This window comes from Cricetulus griseus, chromosome 8 (genome assembly GCF_003668045.3).
Source record: "Cricetulus griseus strain 17A/GY chromosome 8, alternate assembly CriGri-PICRH-1.0, whole genome shotgun sequence".
Lineage (NCBI taxonomy): Eukaryota > Metazoa > Chordata > Mammalia > Rodentia > Cricetidae > Cricetulus > Cricetulus griseus.
Window position 1 is genome coordinate 24,911,822 of NC_048601.1, and position 18,531 is coordinate 24,930,352.

Here is an 18,531-nt window from a genome sequence, read left to right on the forward strand (position 1 = left end):
TTTTTATGTGAGTCTCAATTCTTAATGGGAATGAAAGAGGGATAGGCAATATATGCCCAGAGATAAAGGTTTTTCCTCTTAGTTATTTTTTGGTAAAGAATTGCTAGATATGATTGTATACACTTGTAATCTGAGCATTCCAGAAGCTGTGACAGGAAGAGTATAAATTTATCCAACCTGAAGTATAAAAAGAGTTAAAGATAGTCTAGACCTCTACCTAGTGATAACCATGTCTCAAAAAAAAAAAATTTTTTTTACCTCATGTGAACTTTCCTCAATTTCCTATTACAGAGCTCTCTCCTTTAAAATAAACAAAACAAATGAAAACAAGTTAATGGGAAAGGTGGCTCACTGGATAAAAGGTCCTTTCTACCAAGCTTGATACTTTTTCAAGTACTCTATATCATTATTTATTTAAAGATTACTTTAGGAGTTAATAACAAGGTTATACAAATGTAAGCTTGGTTTTTTTGTTTGTTTTTTTGTTTTAAAATGCCACAAAACATGCACACAAAATTTACTAAACTAGCCGAGCAGTGGTGGAGCTCACCTTTGATCCCAGCACTCGGGAGGCAGAGGCAGGCGGATCTCGGTGAGTTCGAGACCAGCCTGGTCTACAAGAGCTAGTTCCAGGACAGCCTCCAAAGCCACAGAGAAACCCTGTCTTGAAAAAACAAAACAACAACAACAAAAAATCTACTAAACTAATAATCTGACAGGCACATATTCAAATTCTAACTCAAAATTCAAGAAAGAGTGGGCTGGGGGTGACTCATTGAGTAAAAGTACTTGCTACACAAAACTGACTGCCTACATTAAGCTCTCTGGAACCACATAAAAGCTGAACACAGTAGCAAAATTAGTCCTAGTGCACCTATGGGAAAATGAGATTCAGAGATGAGGGAGTCTTCAGAAGCCAGTCTGACTCAAGCTAAGTGAAAAGGCAAGAACAGATACCCTTACGTTCTTTTCTGGTCACTCCTCAGACTCCATCCTTCCCAACATTCTTTTTGTCCTGAAAATCTTGCTGAGGTACCAGCCAATCAACTTTTTATCAACATTTTTTACAGTGTATAGAATGATTATTCCACATCATTTTCCCCTTTTTGTCTAAATAAAAAAAGGTTTTAACTTTAACATAGTACAACAAAAACAGTGGTCAAGAATTGCAGATACAATATCCAGTCTATTATTATTTGGCAATTTAGAGAAGGTATTATTTATATTATCTTTATGAATCTAAAGTTTCATACCTACTTTACCTTTTTTTCCCATAACTAAGGAAACCTTCAAGTCTAATTATTTAGTCTTTAACTCCATCAAAGAACCAAGAAGGGCGTAATGTTACTTGACAACAGGGACATCTGGCTGCCTAGACAGTCTCCCAGAGTTCTTCGTAATTTTGAGGTATCCCGTTTTGGCCTACAGGCCTAGTATATCTGACAGACACTTTTAAGAAGCAGGGAATCTCAAAGGACTATCCTACCTTTTCTCGACCAAGTTTGGCAGTCACTTTATTTTGCATCCTGCTGGTCCAGTTTAGATGGCATCTTTTCAGTAGTCAAAGCAAGGGCAGTTTCTTGCCCAGTGACTAACTTTTGCCACAAAAAGAGCAAACTCCATGTGGAGGTTCTTCAATGCCTATCATCTCATCTGAAGTAGATTGGTGCTGCCAGGAGCAGACTTGTCTCACTGTCACGAAAAGCATTAGGTTATTTTAAACACATTAAATGCCATATTCTGTAGGTCTTTGAAGTGTTTGAAGACTATCTATATCTGTTTAACCTTAAAAACATACTTAATATGACTACAAATCTGTATTTCTTAATTACACATTACATTTTTAAATGAGTTGCCTAAGCACAATACCCCAGACAAGAGTAGAAACATATAGTATAGCAAAAATAACTTAATTTGTATTAATAAACCAAAGTCCATACCAATGTAAAATGTTTTTTAGATTAAATAAGATCCAATAATCTACCCTTTTTTCTTATCATTCCTATACCTTATCCCCCTCTTTTCCTTTGGGAAGAGATCTTTGAATTTAACTTTTGTTTAGCTTTTTTGTTTTGTTTTGACTAAGACCAATAACAGTTTATAACCAGACCCTCTTAAACGATAATAAACATCCATAATCCATATGTTGGAAATTTGGGCATAGTTCTCTAGACTACTTCCTTCCTGTTTGGGGGTGTTGGGAACTTTAGGGGACCCTGAGAAAATTAAGGATAATGGGTAAGTCTTGGCTGGATTACTTTTTGAGGCTATACCATCCCAGTCAACAGCCTTGAAGGGATGCAAAACTCTGAGGAAACTGTAACAGAGGCATTTTGAGATGCTAGATCACCTGGACCATCTGTTTTAATTGATGTCTGTTCCCTTGCTCGGAAAATACATAAACTTTTAAAGGCAACATACATCTTTTCAATAATACAAGTATAGACTCTCTGTTGTACATGATTTAGCCAAAGATGATTTTTTTTTTGTTTTATTTTTGAGCAGGTAAAATATATATTACTTGTTTTCTTGTTTTTGCCACCCAAAGAAACCCTGCCTTGGAAAACTAAATGCTAAATTAGTTGGTGTGTGTTTGTGAATTTTTTTTGTATGTTATACATGAGTGCACATTGAGAGGGTCTGGTTACAACCTTAACTGTCACTTTCAGGAATGCCAACCACCTCCTTTGAGACAGAATCTCTCATTGGTTTGGAACTCACCAATTAGATTAGACTCATATACTAGTTCCAAGACCTACAACTAAGATTATAAATGTAGAGGTTGGTGGGCACACCAGTATACCCAGCTTTTCCCATGGGTTTGGGTGGGGTCAAACTCAAGTCCTCATACTTTCGAAATAAACACTTTACCAACTGAGCTTTGTTGTCTCCATCCCATGAAAGTCTCAAAACTGAGTTATAAAGTTCAAATATTACTTGTTTGTAACAATCTCCAAATTACTAGAATCCTAGGAGTGCAAGTTTACTGAGTGATATAGTATTTGTGACTAGATAATTTGCATAGTGATTTTTTTTTAATTTGTAACTTTTATAATACATTTAAAATATATGCTTAGTATTCAGATACAATCACATTTCACTATCTAGCACATAGTTAGTTCCCAGATGTCCTTTCTCTCCTATCATGAGTTTCACTCTCTTACTTTCAAAGAAAAGAGGGGTAATTCCAGTTTTGTTTAAAAAAAAAAAAAAAAAAAAAAAAAAAAAAGCAACCTCTAAATAATTACAGGCTAGCAAATGGCAAAGTTAAATTCAAAAGTGTTTCCTCATTCAAACCCTATGCTTTACTCGCTGTAGAATTCAAACTAATTGTATAGTTGGTAAAGAAAAGAAAGTGAAAGAAGAGCCTAGATTAGTATAGAAGCCAGGATACAAACTGATACCAAAAATACCTGGAATGGAGCGTAAATGTTGTTAGGATGAGGGCTAAGGAACTATTGGACATGATAACTAAGTATCTATCTAAGGCCTTCTTGTTTGGGGGAGGGCCACTTTGGAGAGAACTAATGGGATTTCAAGTTTTCAGGCATTAGTTAATTATTCCTTTTTATTTTTATTTATTTACTTTTTAAAGATTTTTTTTTCTTTAGTCCTGGCTATCCTGGAACTTGCCCTATAGACCAGGCCGGCCCTAAACTCAGAGCTCTGCATGCCTCTGCTTCCCAAGTGCTGGGATTAAAGGCATGTACCACCAAATTTTGTGTTTGTGTGTGTGATTTTTTTCAAGACAGGGTTTCAACAGGTAGCCCTGACTGACCTGGAATTCACTCTGTAGATCAGGCTATCCTCAAACTCACAGAGATCTGCTTGTCTCTTAGTTCATTATTCTTAATGATTTTTTTAAAAAAAAAGCAGGATTAATGTTAGGTGTGGTGATGACTCAGGCCTTCAATCCCAGCACTCAGGAGGCAGGCAGGCAGGCAGATTTCTGAGTTCCAGAGCTACATAATGATACACTGTCTCAAAGAAGAAGAAGAAGAAGAAGAAAAAAGAAGAAGACCAGATCAGGCAACATCTTTCTTTAAAAAAAAACTGAGTCTTTTTTTTTCTTTGCAATAGGGAATACAGCCATCTGCTCCTCCTCAACAGGCAGTACAGTATTCACTTCCACAGACAGCATCTTCCAGTGAAAGCACTACTGCACAGCCTCAAGCTCCACAAGTTTTGCCTCAAGTGTCGGCTGGAACACAGGTAAACTCTCATTCCTGAAAAGATGCTACAAATGATATCTGTGTACTTTATCCCTTCACACAGATTTCTGTTTTCTCTTGTAATAGTGAAGAATCTGTTAAAATGGAATAAAAATAATGTCATTATACACGTGTATTTTTATTGTAAATTGGTACATAGCAATAGTAATGACAATATAAAAATATTGAAATTTTAGGTTTGTAGCTATAAAGTATTGAAACTAATGGGTTAAATGGAAATGTTTTGATAACTGAACCTGTGACATCATTCTCTAGATTTGTGCCAGCTAAATCTGATGTTATAGGTCTGCAGCTGTGTTTTATTTTTATGTAAAGTTCTTCAATGTTTTCTCTCCACTGCATACGGATGCTAATTCATTGTGTTATTTAATTAGCTTTTCATCACTGGCAAATGCCTAAGGAAAGTATTGTAAGGAAGGAATCATTTGTTCTCTCGTATGGTTTCAGAGGTTCAGTCCATCCATGATTGGCAGGCCATAATTCCTTTATATTGTTTCAGGGGAGGGAGGAAGGATTATAGATGAAGGAAAGATTATGGCATAAGAAACTATATTATGGCTGCTAAGGAGCATAGAAGAGGCCAAGGCCAAGATATACCTTTCAAAGCCCACCTACCCTGTAGAAGGCATGTTCTTATAAATAACCTTTTATCAACTTCATCTATGGGCCATTTGTAGATAAATGTGTATAACATATTATTATTGTCATCTCAGAACTAAAATAATAGCAACTGTAAATGCACTATTGTTTTATTTACCACTGAGTACATACTGACATAAACTCTTAATTTTTACATGTATCTCAACTTCTCAGATTTTAAAATGACAGTTGTAAAATGATAAGTGATTGAATCCTAGAATCAGTGAATTATACCTACTTTTATAGAGCCATTTTACACTTAAAATTGAGACATAATATGGATGAAATCTAATTCCACCCAAAAGAAATTTGAGTATAATCATTGTAATAGCAATCATATATTAATTGATTGCAGACATGATGGTGGATTATGGTATGTGAAACATATGCCAATAAACAAAGCTGGGTGGTGGTGGTATATGCCTTCACAGGCAGATCTCTATGAGTTTGAGGCCAGCCTGATCTACAAAATGAGTTCTAGGACAGACAGGACTATTACACAGAGAAACTCTGTCTTGAAAAACAAGTAAACAACAACAAAAAATTATGTATTCTGATACAAGTCTGGAGTCTTAGCACTTGGAAGGAAGAAGCCAGAAGGACCTAGAGTTTTAAGTCCAGTCTGGACCACCTATCAAGCTTCAGGAAAGGCTAAGCTGCCTAGTGAGATCAAAAATCAAAAAGTAAACCAGTACGGAGAGAGGAGATAAATCCTTGCTTGTGAAAAGGTACTCTTCTTTGCCAACAATGAAGCTTAGCAATTTTTTCTACACCAAAAGGTTTTTGGAAATATTAGATACTTTACCAGCATATTTCTCGCTTCTATTCTTTCTTGAAGGATATGGCATGTTAATTTATACTAATGTATGCAGGATTTTTTTTTCTTTTTCTTGACTAATAATATAAATCTTGCTTTTGGCAGCTTTGCTTTTAAACAAAAAAGTCTGTTTTGTTTTTCTTTACTTTCCCAGCTTCCAGTTTCCCAGACAGTACCAACTATCCAAGGCGAACCTCACATCCCAGTTTCAGCACAACCCTCAGTTGTTCCAGTCCACTCTGGTGCTCATTTCCTTCCTGTGGGACAGCCACTTCCTACTTCCTTACTCCCACAGTACCCTGTCTCTCAAATTCCCATATCAACTCCTCATGTGTCTACAGCACAGACAGGTTTCTCATCCGTTCCTATAACAATGGCTGCTGGCATTAATCAGCCTCTGCTCACCCTGGCTTCATCTGCTACAGCTGCTTCAATCCCAGGGGGATCAACTGTAGTTCCTAATCAGCTTCCAACCCTTCTGCAGCCTGTGAATCAGCTGCAGAATCAGGTTCACCCACAGCTTCTACAGCCAACAGTTCAGTCCATGGGAATACCAGCTAACCTTGGACAAGCTGCTGAGGGTCCACTTCCCTCTGGAGATGTTCTGTACCAGGTATTGTGTTAGCCAGTAACTCAGAGGGTATTAGAGTGTTAGATTTTTATGGCAGATCATTAAGAATTTGAGACATACTCATTGAGTGTCAGAGTAACAAAAGTTGACACTCTGAACTAGACAAAATAAAAATAACAAAATTCTGAAAAAAGATGAAAGGCTAGTCATGGTGGTATGTGCCTTTAATCCCAGTACTTGGGATGGCAGATGCAGATAGCATTTTTCTGTAAGTTCAAGGCTAGCCTGGTCTACATAGCAAGTTCCCAGTTAGCCAGGGCTATATGGTAAGACCCTATCTCAAATAAACTAATGGGATGATATTATCAAAGGATTCCTTACACATTTTTGAAGACACAACTTAGAAGAAAAGTTCACTCAGTATTCAGGGTAAACTAGATAAACCTGGATATGGTTAGTGGTAGTATATCAGGCTGCTCTGTTATATGTTGACAGTAAGTAGAGCAGGCAGCTTGATACTAAAAGAAAGTTCAGGGTTTAGATTTAGAGGATTAGCATTTCATAATATGACTGATACCTCGGAGAGATTTTTGCATTCTTCCATGTAAGATTGTTATAAATTCTTTCTGTGAGGAATTAAATCTTCAGGTTCCACTTAAATGGTTTCTAGGATGGGGAAATCAGTTTAAAGTATGATTGAAGGAGTGCTACTTTCCAAGTTATCTGCCAGTTCATTTTGAAAATGATCTTTAAGTTTTCTTTAAATTATTAGAAAGTGGGGGCACTGTTCTTTGCTTTGTGCTTTTTTTTCCTCTGCCCCCTCATCTACTGATTTGCTAATTTGATGTCCCAACCCGCACTAACTCACATTCCTCATTTCTGTCACAGGGTTTCCCATCTCGACTGCCTCCACAATACCCAGGAGATTCAAATATTGCTCCCTCTTCCAACGTGGCTTCTGTTTGCATCCATTCTGCAGTTCTAGCCCCTCCTCCTATGCCCACAGAAGCATTGGCCACCCAAGGTTACTTTCCTACAGTAGTTCAGCCTTATGTGGAATCAAATCTTTTGGTTCCTATGGGCAGTGTAGGAGGACAGGTTCAAGTGTCCCAACCAGCAGTGAGTTTAACGCAACAACCCCCCACTACATCCTCCCAGCAAGCAGTTCTGGAGGTAAATGGAATTACTGCATGTTTATATGAAAAACATTTATAAAAATGGGGGTTCAAATGGCAAAGATAAAACAGGCTCCTTGATTTAGAACTCATTTGGAGACTGTCAAACTAACTTCTAAATGACTTTTTCTTACAGCAGAATGAAATGCCAATGTGGGGGCCTTGTTGCCACTGGCTGTTCTGTTGGGAAGTGAGTTGGCCTTAGAGAAGATTAACACTATTAGCACTTCACTTCTCTAGCTAGTGCATTAGCCATTGTTCTTCTTCCACAAACTCTTGCCATTGGCAGTTCATAAGAGTATCTTATCTCGCTGTGCTCCCAGCAGTCATTTTTTTCTACTAGGATACAATTCTGAATTCATCTCTGCATTTTGCTCTACCTGCCCTATTGCACACTCTGGTAAGATGCTGTCTGCATGGCAAATTGTAGTTTCACAATGCCTAGAAAATAGGTTGGCTGACTTCACACCAACAGTCTATATTAGAAACTACTAGCTTTGGAAACTTCCTTTGAAAATGTAAGCACACTGTTTTTAGAGTTTGAATAATAAAAATTATTAGTATCTTCATTGCTTCTAGGACTTATAGAGGGGTAACAGGAAACAAAAGGGAACATCTTAGGAATGGTGAATGATTTTACACACACACACACACACACACACACACACACACACCTACATACATATATACTGCCAAGATTTGAGTTATCCTCTCTTTTCACAGAGTACTCAGGGAGTCTCTCAGACTGCTCCTCCAGAACCAACTCCAATAACACAGTCACAACCTACCCAGCCTGTCACATTGGTTTCATCTGTAGACAGGTAGGTAAACTAAAAAAACACTCCTTTGAGTAGTAGGCAGGATGATATGAAACTTGACCATAACTGGCCTTTCAATCTCATTACACATTGAACGTTTTTCCTTCAAAGTGCACATTCAGATGTTGCTTCAGGAATGAGTGATGGCAATGAGAATGCTCCATCATCCAGTGGGAGGCATGAAGGGAGAACAACAAAACGTCATTATCGAAAATCTGTAAGAAGTCGCTCTCGTCATGAAAAGACTTCCCGCCCAAAACTGAGGATTTTAAATGTAAATATTGATTTATAACCTTTGTATTGTTGAAATAATTTGGTACTTTAGTTTTAGAGTTCAATTCTAAACTTTTCACATCATAGAATAAAAAGATACCTTTTTGTTTTTTTCGAGACAGAGTTTCTCTGTGTAACAGTCCTGGCTGTCTTAAATAAACTTGCTTTGTAGACCAGGCTAGCCGCAAACTCACAGAGATCCACCTCCTGCCTCTACCTCCTGAGTGTTGGGATTAAAGGCATGCACCACCACCACCCTGCTATATATAATTTTTATAGCAACCTTTTTATTTAATTCACTGAGTCTCTTTCAATTAAATATTACATTTATTTTGTTGTTGTTTTGTTTGTTTATTCTGTTTTTCAAGACAAGGTTTTTCTTTGTAGCCCTGGCTGTCCTGGAACTAGCTCTATTGACCAAGCTGGCCTTGAACTCACAGATCCTACTGCCTCTGCCTCCTGAATGCTGAGATTAAAGGCATGCACCACTAATTAATAGAAAAAAGTCTAGACACTTTTCTAATAGAAGATAAAAGGAACTTGAGGGCTGAGATTTTTCTCACTGATTTCCTTATTGCCAGTTTAATATTCAAGGAATACTGTTAACAGTGTTCTTCCTCAGACAGGATGTTTTCTCAAATTCAATAGTAAATCTGAATATGTTACGTCTCTCTTTTTAGGTTTCAAATAAAGGAGATCGAGTAGTAGAATGTCAATTAGAAACTCATAATCGGAAAATGGTTACATTCAAATTTGACCTAGATGGTGACAACCCTGAAGAGATAGCAACTATTATGGTATGTTTCTATTTGAAATTCCACATTTTTCTATAGTATTTGGTCCTAAGTACATGTCCTAAGCAACTGTGCTATATTTTGTCATCCATATTCATTCTGACCATTGTAAATTTTAATTTCTGTTTTAAAACTTATATACCCAATCCATAGTCTATGATTTGAGGTATTTTTGTGTAAGATGTGGCTGATGTATGTGTTTGAGGTCTTATAAAGAGAAGTAGTACCTTAAATATCAAGTACACAGGACCCCTGATGTATAGGTAGAAGCCTAAAGAATGGTAAGAAATGCACTAATAGATGGATAATCATGTTTCTTCTAGGTGAACAATGACTTTATTCTAGCAATAGAGAGAGAGTCTTTTGTGGCTCAAGTGCGGGAAATTATTGAAAAAGCTGATGAAATGCTAAGTGAGGATGTCAGTGTGGAGCCTGAGGGTGATCAGGGATTGGAGAGTCTGCAAGGAAAGGATGAATATGGCTTTTCCAGTTCTCAGGTAGGTTCACCATACCAATAATGGAGCTCTGTTTATTTAAAAGCATTCTGCATTGCCACACACAATACCCCTGTGACTGAGAATGAGCATCTGTGTCTTATCACATATGATAATTTGCTTTACATAAAATAATGGAGATTGCATTTGAGAATGATTTTACTTCTGCTTGTTGTAGAAATTAGGAGAATTCAAACAACCAATTGCTGTATCTTCCATGCCACAGCAAATTGGTAAGTTTTTTTTTTTAATTTGTTTTTATTTAAGAAGTTATATGTGCCAGCAATCAAATCTTGAGGCTTTATCCATGCATAACAATATACATGAACTTCAGTGATTTGTTTTATTCAGGTGTTCCTTCCAGTTCTTTAACACAAGTTGTTCATTCTGCTGGAAGACGGTTTATAGTGAGTCCTGTGCCGGAAAGTAGGTTACGAGAATCAAAAGTTTTCACCAGTGAAACATCAGATACAGGTAAGAATTGATTTAGCCATGCTTAAGTAAATTTTATAGCATCTCTGACATGGTGGGATTTGATCAAGCAATAGTTTATAATCAAATAAAAAGCAGAAATTTTAGTTATAAAATAGCATGGGAAGAGGAAATAGATTACAATAGAGAGCATTGAAATAAAATCTGTAGTTGGATAGGGGCACATGCATGTGATCCCATTGTTCAGGAGATAGAAAAGGGATGATCGGGAGTTTGAAGTCAGTTTAGTTGCTATGTGAGACCCTGTCTCCAAAAAAAAAAAAAAGACAGCCTGCTAGACATGGTGGCACATGCATTTAATCGTAGCACTACAGAGGCAGAGGCAGGCATATCAGTGTGAATTCAGGGCCAGCCTGGTTTACAGAACAAGTTCCAATAAAGGCTGAGCTGTTAAAATAAAAATTAAAATAGATAGTAAATAAAGAACAGGTATGCTAAGTAGAACCTACACAGTAGTATGGTCATTTCTGTATTTAGAGATGAATTATGTTTTCAGGCTACTCTTGTGTTTGATTTTCAAGGAATATGTACTCATTAGCTGTCTTACTTGGCCAAACTACTACTTAACTTTACTTAAAGCATGTCATTTCCTTGGGAGATGTTATAAATCTTACTGATATGTAGCATTGTTGATAATCTAATAATGGTTCCTCAAAGACTCTTTGTATCCTTGCTTTTAAAATGGATTAATTTATTTGTGTTTTGTTTTCCTTTCTAGTTGCTGCCTCAACATCTCAGGGCCCTGGAATAAACTTATCTCACTCTGCTTCATCCCTTAGTCTCCAGCAGGCTTTTTCTGAACTCAAACATGTCCAGATGACTGAAGGACCCAATACAGCACCTCCAAATTTCAATCACACAGCACCAACATTTTCTCCTTTCTTGGCTGGCCCAACTGTAGCAGCATCCTCAGCATCAGTATCAGTCCCTATAACAGGCAGTCCTCTTAATGACATTTCCACATCAGTAATGCAATCTGAGGTTACATTGCCCACTGAAAAAGGCATTGCCGGAGTTACCACTAGCACAGGTGTGATAACTTCCAGTGGTCTCACTACATTATCTGTGTCTGAGTCACCGACACTTTCCAGTGTGATTTCTAGTTCTACAATACCTGCAGTTGTTGCAGTGTCTACAACATCCCAGCCAGCTCAGGCTCCCACATCTGGGAGCATTGTTTCTAGTACTGGCAGTTTTCCTTCTGGAACATTTTCCACGACTTCAGCTACTACCGTGGGTAGTGTGGCTGCCCCAAATGCTAAGCCTCCAGCTGTATTATTGCAACAGATAGCAGGCAGTACTGCTGGGGTAGCCATAGTAACATCAGTCTCTACCAGTGCTCCATTCCTAGACACAGCTTCACAGCCATCCCTCCTCCTCAGTAGCAGCACCTCTGCTCCTACTTTAGCTGAAACAGTGGTGGTTAGTGCACACTCACTAGACAAGGCATCTCATAGTAGTACAACAGGATTGGCTGTATCCTTTTGTGCCCCATCCTCCTCTTCCTCCTCTGGAACAGCAGTGTCTACTTCTGTTTCTCAGCCTGGTATAGTGCATCCTTTGCTCATCTCATCAGCTGTAGCTTCTACACCTGTCCTTCCCCAACCAACAGGACCCACTTCTACACCTTTATTACCCCAAGTACCTAGTATCCCACCCTTGGTACAACCTGTTGCTAATGTGCCTGCTGTACAACAAACACTCATTCATAGTCAACCTCAACCAGCTTTGCTTCCCAATCAGCCTCACACTCACTGTCTAGAAATGGATGCCGATACCCAATCCAAAGCTCCTGGAATCGATGACATAAAGACTCTGGAGGAAAAGCTGAGGTCTCTCTTTAGTGAACACAGCTCATCTGGAGCTCAGCATACTTCTGTCTCACTAGAGACACCTCTAGTAGTAGAGACCACTGTCACACCAGGCATCCCCACCACTGCTATAGCACCAAGCAAACTTATGACTTCCACTACGAGTACTTGCTTGCCACCGACCAATTTACCAATAGGAGCAACTGGCTTGCCAGTTATGCCAGTGGGCACACCTGGGCAAGTTTCTACTCCAGGCACACATGCTTCAGCCCCAGTCAGCACTGCAACAGGAGCAAAACCTGGAACAACTCCCCCAAAGCCATCTTTAGCTAAGACGGTGGTAAGATTCATTCTAAGATGACAATAAATGTGATTATTCTTCCTCCCTCTCTTCCTCCCTCCCTCAAAAATTACACATTTTCAGCTGAGTAAAAATGTAGTCGTTTATGAGTTTAAGTGGCAGTAATAAAGGTGCCTGGTATATAAACTGGTCACTTAGTCTTAAAGTGACAGCAATTTTAGCATATAAATACAGAAAACACAAGAATTTTCTCTTTGTTTGAAATGTGGCTGGACTTTCTTATGTTGAACAATTTTCTTAGAGTGTATAATTTTCAGGAAAAATGCAGATATTTCCCTGGATTTTAATGCCTTATGTCTGTTACCCCAGCACTTGAAGACAGAGGTAGGAGAATTACACAAGTTTCAGGAGAGCCTGGGTGCAATAATGAGTTCCAAGCCAGACTTGACTATAGAGTGAGACTTTGTCTACAAAAAAAGAGTGGGGCTGGAAAGATGGCTCAGCATTTAAGAGCACACACTGCTCTTTCAGAGGACTCATGTTCTGTTCGTAGAACCCAAGTGCAGGAGACTACACCTACCTATAATTCCAGCACCAGGGGATCTGACCTGTTCTGACCTCTGCAGGCACCTGCATTCAGACTACACATACCTCCACATAGACATACACATATATGCATAGTTTAACAATACAATAAATCTTTAATAAAAAATATTTTTACTGAATTGATATATGTTAAAGAATTCTATATTCTAAAAGGGAACAAGAATGTATTTAGTTCTGCTATTGTAGATTTTCTCTCATTCTGCTGTCTTCAGCCTTTTTCTTTCTGCTCCAAAAGTCACCAAGGCTGAATGATGACTTTTGTATTATATATTTCTGTACTCTTTCTGCATTGCTTACTGATGGTAGAATTCTTTTTACAGTAGAGTAAACCGTATATTCTTGACACATAAAGTTATATCCCTATAAACTCTAAATGGAAAATATTTTACCCCCCCAACGTGGTAGCTTATCAAGCAATACAAAACACTTCTTAACTCTTGTAATAACTTGGATGGCTGACAGCTGTAACTCATTGCTGCTGTCCAGCATTATAAGAGAGTATCACACCATATTTTGCTATCCTGAAAATAGATCAGAATTAGAAATTTACCTGGTGGTGTGTGCCTGTAGTCTCATTACTCAGGAGTTTGAAGTGGAAAAATCATTGGAGACTAACCTGGTCAATATAGCAGGACCCTAACCTTCCAAAAATTGACTAGATGTGGTAGTATACCATTAATCCTTCCACACGTTGACTGGATATATTGGTACATGCCTATAATCCTAGCACTGTGGAAACTGAGAATCACCTAAGCTACCCTGACATACATCACAAGACCTTGTCTCAAAACCAAAATATTCAATGTACAGATTTTATTGAATATATATTGATTTTACACTATTGTAATTGAAGTTTTGATCTTGCCATTTTAAGTCGGGGACCATCTATACAATTTTTATGTAGACAAAACAAATTACATGACAGTAATACATTTTTATGCCTTTTTATTACCAGTCTTAACCCTTATTTCTAAACCTGCTTGTGTTCTTTGAAAAGTCTTGTTTTTCTTAAATGGTGGCTTCACAAATTTGTTGATGTGCCTCTTCTTTTTAAGGTTTATTTTAATGTGTATAAATGTTGCCTTTGTGTATCTCTGTGTGGCACTTGGTGCCTGGTACCCACCAAGGTCAGACCCCCTAGAACTGGAGTTGTGAGCTACCATGTGGATGCTGGGAACCAAACTTAGGACCTCTGCAAGATCACCCAGTGCTCTTAACTGCCAAGCCATCTATCCAGTCCTTGACTGTACCTATTATCAACATAAAGAATTTGTTCTTTTTCTTTTCCCATTTATTGTGTTTCACTATTTGTTTCCCAGCTATTTTGTTATAACTCTCATTATAGTATCTTTACAATATCCGTTAAGACAGACTGCAGAGTATAACTTAAATGATAGAAGTATATCATAACTATACACATTTTAGTTTTATTCTTCTGCATTCAAATTGGTGATTTTCTTTTTAGTATATAACTTTACCAATGGTGTCTCATGAATTTGAATTTTCCTTCATTATTGTAGGTGCCGCCAGTGGGTACTGAACTTCCATCTGGTACTCTACCTTGTGACCAGCTGACACCTTTTCCTGGACCTTCTCTAACTCAGGTGCCCCTAACTTGACAGATTATTTTCTGTGCCCCTGGTATCCTTCACAAAATTTGTATAAATTCTCTACTGCCTCAGTATATAAGGTAGAAATTAGTCAAAGAAGATACTTGATGTCACCCTCAAGCTTCTACATGCATGCGTGTATAAGCGCGCGCGCGCGCGCACACACACACACACACACACACACACACACACACACACACACACACACACACACACACACACACACAAGCACCACAGGCACACACACAAATAAATGACAATTTGGGGCGGGTAAGGTAAAGCTTCTAAGCCATTGTAGAAATAAAAAGTTGTATGTAGTCAAAATTTATCTGGGAGTTCTGAATTAGAAGAGACCCTTAATTCAGCATTTTTGAAATCTGTGAAGCTCTTCTACCCCATCCTGAGACTTCACTTTTCCTTAGAATTCTGTGTTCGATCTGTTTATAGAAAGGAACCATGAACTAGGCTTGGTAGAATAGGTCTATAATTCCACCACTTGAGTGGATCAAGCAACAGATTTGTGGGTATGAGGACACCTGGCCTACAAAGCAAGTGGGAGAAGGGTGGGATCACATGGGTAACTGATACACCTTTTCTTTGGACTTACAAGTTTTTCCTCATGTGTTTAGAATTTCTTTCATTAGTGAAGTAATTGATGTGCAGTATGGTCATACTTACCCATGATATTTAAGTTAATTACTTTCCCCACTACTCTGTTACTGATGCTGTTAATTGCATTCTCATCAAGAAAGCACTTGTTCTGAATTCATTGTGAAAATGAAAAAGCTTCTGACAAGAGACAGCAAGTAAATTTGAAATATTTGTTATGTATTTTTAATTATGTATCAGAAAAGTATGACATTGTTTATATTAGAAGCCCAGTATGAATTTATCACTGCTTCTTTGTTCCTTATTTTCAATACAACATGATAGGGTAAGGAACTTGCCAAAAAATATTAATTCCAACCCAGGCATAAAATTTCAAGAGGAAAGGATGTATAATGCAGAAGCCTGTAAAATGGGAATGTATTTTTTAGCCTGTTTCTCATTAGAAACATGTATTCAGAAGCCTGGCACCATGGTGTGGGAGTACTACTTGAACCCAGGAATTTGAGACCAACCTGGGAAACATAGCAAGACATATAACTCAGCATCCAGATTTCTAAGGGAAGGTAAAGTGTAATGAGAAATATAGAGAGTGTGGATAAAAGCCTGCATATAGAAAAGAAAGACGAGGTTAGATGTGGGATTAGAGCTTATGTCAAAGATAGAAGATACTTGAGTTGTACACTAGTGAAGCATAATACCTCCTTACTTCCATTAATGAGAAAAGGAAGTACACATCTTAAAATCTGAAGAATAGAATATCCCTTGATAATGACTGTATGTGTTAATGCTATCTCTTATTCAAAGAGCAGTTCCCAGAAAGATATATAAAATTGAGAAAGAGCCAGACATGGCAATAAAAGCCCTTCAGAAACTAAGCCAGAGATGATTATTGTAACTTGAAGTTTAGTCCAGCTACCCAGAAAAAAAAAAACAAAAAACAAAAAAAAAACGTGTTTTTAAAGAAGAAGGAAAATGAATATGGGAAATAATCTAACAATAGATTCTAATGCACCCTTCAGAATGTATTTTTAAATAGACGACAGTAAATTCCCTAACATTAATAAACATAGAAGTTGAGAAAGATGATTTTTGAAGCTACAAAAGCATAAATCCCTAAGGACCAATAGACTGACAACCTGATCATCATATTCAGCATTACAGCATATACTGTGTTGTGAACTAAAGCATAAAATAATCTATATAAATTAGCTATATATGGTGACTGAAGCTACTAAACAACTTATAATACTGTTAACTGTTTTTGTTTAGTCCCAGCAACCCCTAGAAGATCTTGATGCTCAATTGAGAAGAACACTTAGTCCAGAGACTATTACGGTGACATCTGCAGTTGGTGTAAGTTTTTAAAGCTTTGATTAAAATCTCTTCAAATTGTTTTCTAGAGCACAAATTATGATCTAGATGATTAATACCTTAATTCCTATTCAGTCATTGTCAACAGAAATGGCACAGATTAATGAAAGATTAACTCTGACCCCCTAATCTAACCTCTGGGTAGATTATATTGCAGATCAATCTTACAAATTTTTTATTTGTGCTTAAGAAGTGGTTAAACCACTGTGATACTATTTTGACTAAAACTACTTCCAGCCAGGTGATGGTAGTGCAGGCTTTAATCCAAGCCCTTTGGAGGCAGAGACAGGGGGATCGGTGATTTTGAGGCTAGCCTGATGTACAAAGCAAATTCCAGGACAGCCAGGACTACACAGAGAAACTGTTTCAAGAAACCCACATATATCCCAGTAAATACCTAAGCTATACTATTTAACTATCTTGTTAGAGGGACTGAAGAAATAGCTTGGCAGTTAAGTACACTTGCCGCTCTTGGAGAAGACCAGAGTTCAATTCCTAGCACCTCACAATGGCATGTAACTCAACCTTCAGGGAACCCAATGCCTTTTTCTGGCTTCTGCCGACAATTTTTTTTTTTTTTTTTAATCCTGTGAATAAACATAAGAAAGCAGTAAAGAGTTAACATTCAATGTTTCCTCCTAAAAGCTATCTGTATCACTGTATATCAGACCTTTGGGTTGTAAACAAAAAAACAAAAAACACTGCATTAAACAAAAGTATCTCTTTATATTTACTAGAGAAAAAAAATGACAAGGCAAAAGTTATAAGAATGATTAAAACTGAAGATTCTGTGGTATCTGTGTGTATGTGTTTTGCAGCCTGTGTCCATGATGGCTTCAACAGCAGTTACAGAAGCAGAAACACAGCTTCAAAAGGATGGTGAGATGCCTCCGTCTTACTTTTTGTTTTATTAAGCCTAGTTCTACCTGTAATTGATAATATAGTTTACTATTTAAAAGATACATTTTTGATAATGTTGTACACTTTAGACTGATATATAACATTTGTGTGGTTTCATGACTGAGGAGGAAATAGCTATCTAATATCTAAAGTAGGAAATGCTAGTTGATTAATGAGTCCTGAATGATTATTGGGGTGAAGAGGTACATATAATAAGTATTGTTTGTTTTCATAGCATAAAATCATTTGTTATTAACTAGGCAAGAACCTTGTGGAAGGCAAAACAGAGCAGCATAGTTAAAGTAAGCCTGGCTACAAAGCTAGACACTGTCTCAATGGGGAAAATAGAGGGAAGGGTAGTCAATTTACAGGTAACTTATCAACATTTGCAACACTAACTCTGTAAAAGAAATATAGTTTAACTGGAAAAGCCCAAACATACATTTATTCATAGATTAAAAATGTAAGGTACTGCTAGGTGGTGGTGGCACAAACCTTTAATCCTAGCACTCAAGAGGTAAAGACAGAAACCCTGTCTCAAAACACCAAATAATAATAATAATAAAATAAATACTAATTTATCATTTGGATATTATAATTTTTATTTTCCAGGCATCACATTCTGAATTGGCTATCATTAAAGAACAGATTAGAAAGTTTAGAAATGAACAGAGTAAAGTTGATTTCCAATATATATTATATGCCTTGAATATGTACAATAAAAACTGATGTTTACCCCAGGGCTGGAAATGAAACCTTACAGGCACAAATCGCTAGGTTCAATCTACATCACTTGGGGATATCAGAGAGAACACCAAATTAAAGGAATGCAGGAGTTAGGTGTAATCCCAGAACTCAGAAAACTAAGGCAGGAGGATTACCAGGAATTGCAAGTCAGTGTCAGACCTTGTCTCAGAGTAACAAAACAGGAAAGAAGCAGGTAAAATCTGAAAAGATGGCTTTTTAAACCAATAAGAAGATGTATTTTGTTTGTTTGTTTGTTTGTCTCTTTGTGTTG

General features: G+C 37.4%; 1 protein-coding gene across 10 annotated transcripts in view; it reads left to right on the plus strand.

Annotated features, from left to right (window-relative positions):
* Wnk1 (WNK lysine deficient protein kinase 1) overlaps nt 1-18,531 on the plus strand; it is a 129,850-nt gene that overhangs the window by 95,033 nt on the left and 16,286 nt on the right. For 4 of the 10 annotated variants that reach the window (XM_027429291.2, XM_027429292.2, XM_027429298.2 and 1 more), the window contains 13 exons: nt 4,081-4,212; nt 5,843-6,301; nt 7,148-7,432; nt 8,158-8,255; nt 8,364-8,526; nt 9,206-9,322; nt 9,643-9,816; nt 9,992-10,046; nt 10,165-10,287; nt 11,024-12,456; nt 14,544-14,627; nt 16,512-16,595; nt 17,432-17,492. In XM_027429291.2, coding sequence (XP_027285092.1) covers nt 4,081-4,212; nt 5,843-6,301; nt 7,148-7,432; nt 8,158-8,255; nt 8,364-8,526; nt 9,206-9,322; nt 9,643-9,816; nt 9,992-10,046; nt 10,165-10,287; nt 11,024-12,456; nt 14,544-14,627; nt 16,512-16,595; nt 17,432-17,492 — 3,268 coding nt within the window. The remainder of the gene's footprint in view (nt 1-4,080; nt 4,213-5,842; nt 6,302-7,147; nt 7,433-8,157; nt 8,256-8,363; nt 8,527-9,205; nt 9,323-9,642; nt 9,817-9,991; nt 10,047-10,164; nt 10,288-11,023; nt 12,457-14,543; nt 14,628-16,511; nt 16,596-17,431; nt 17,493-18,531) is intronic. The other 6 variants (XM_027429293.2, XM_027429295.2, XM_027429300.2 and 3 more) reach the window with 2 other exon arrangements.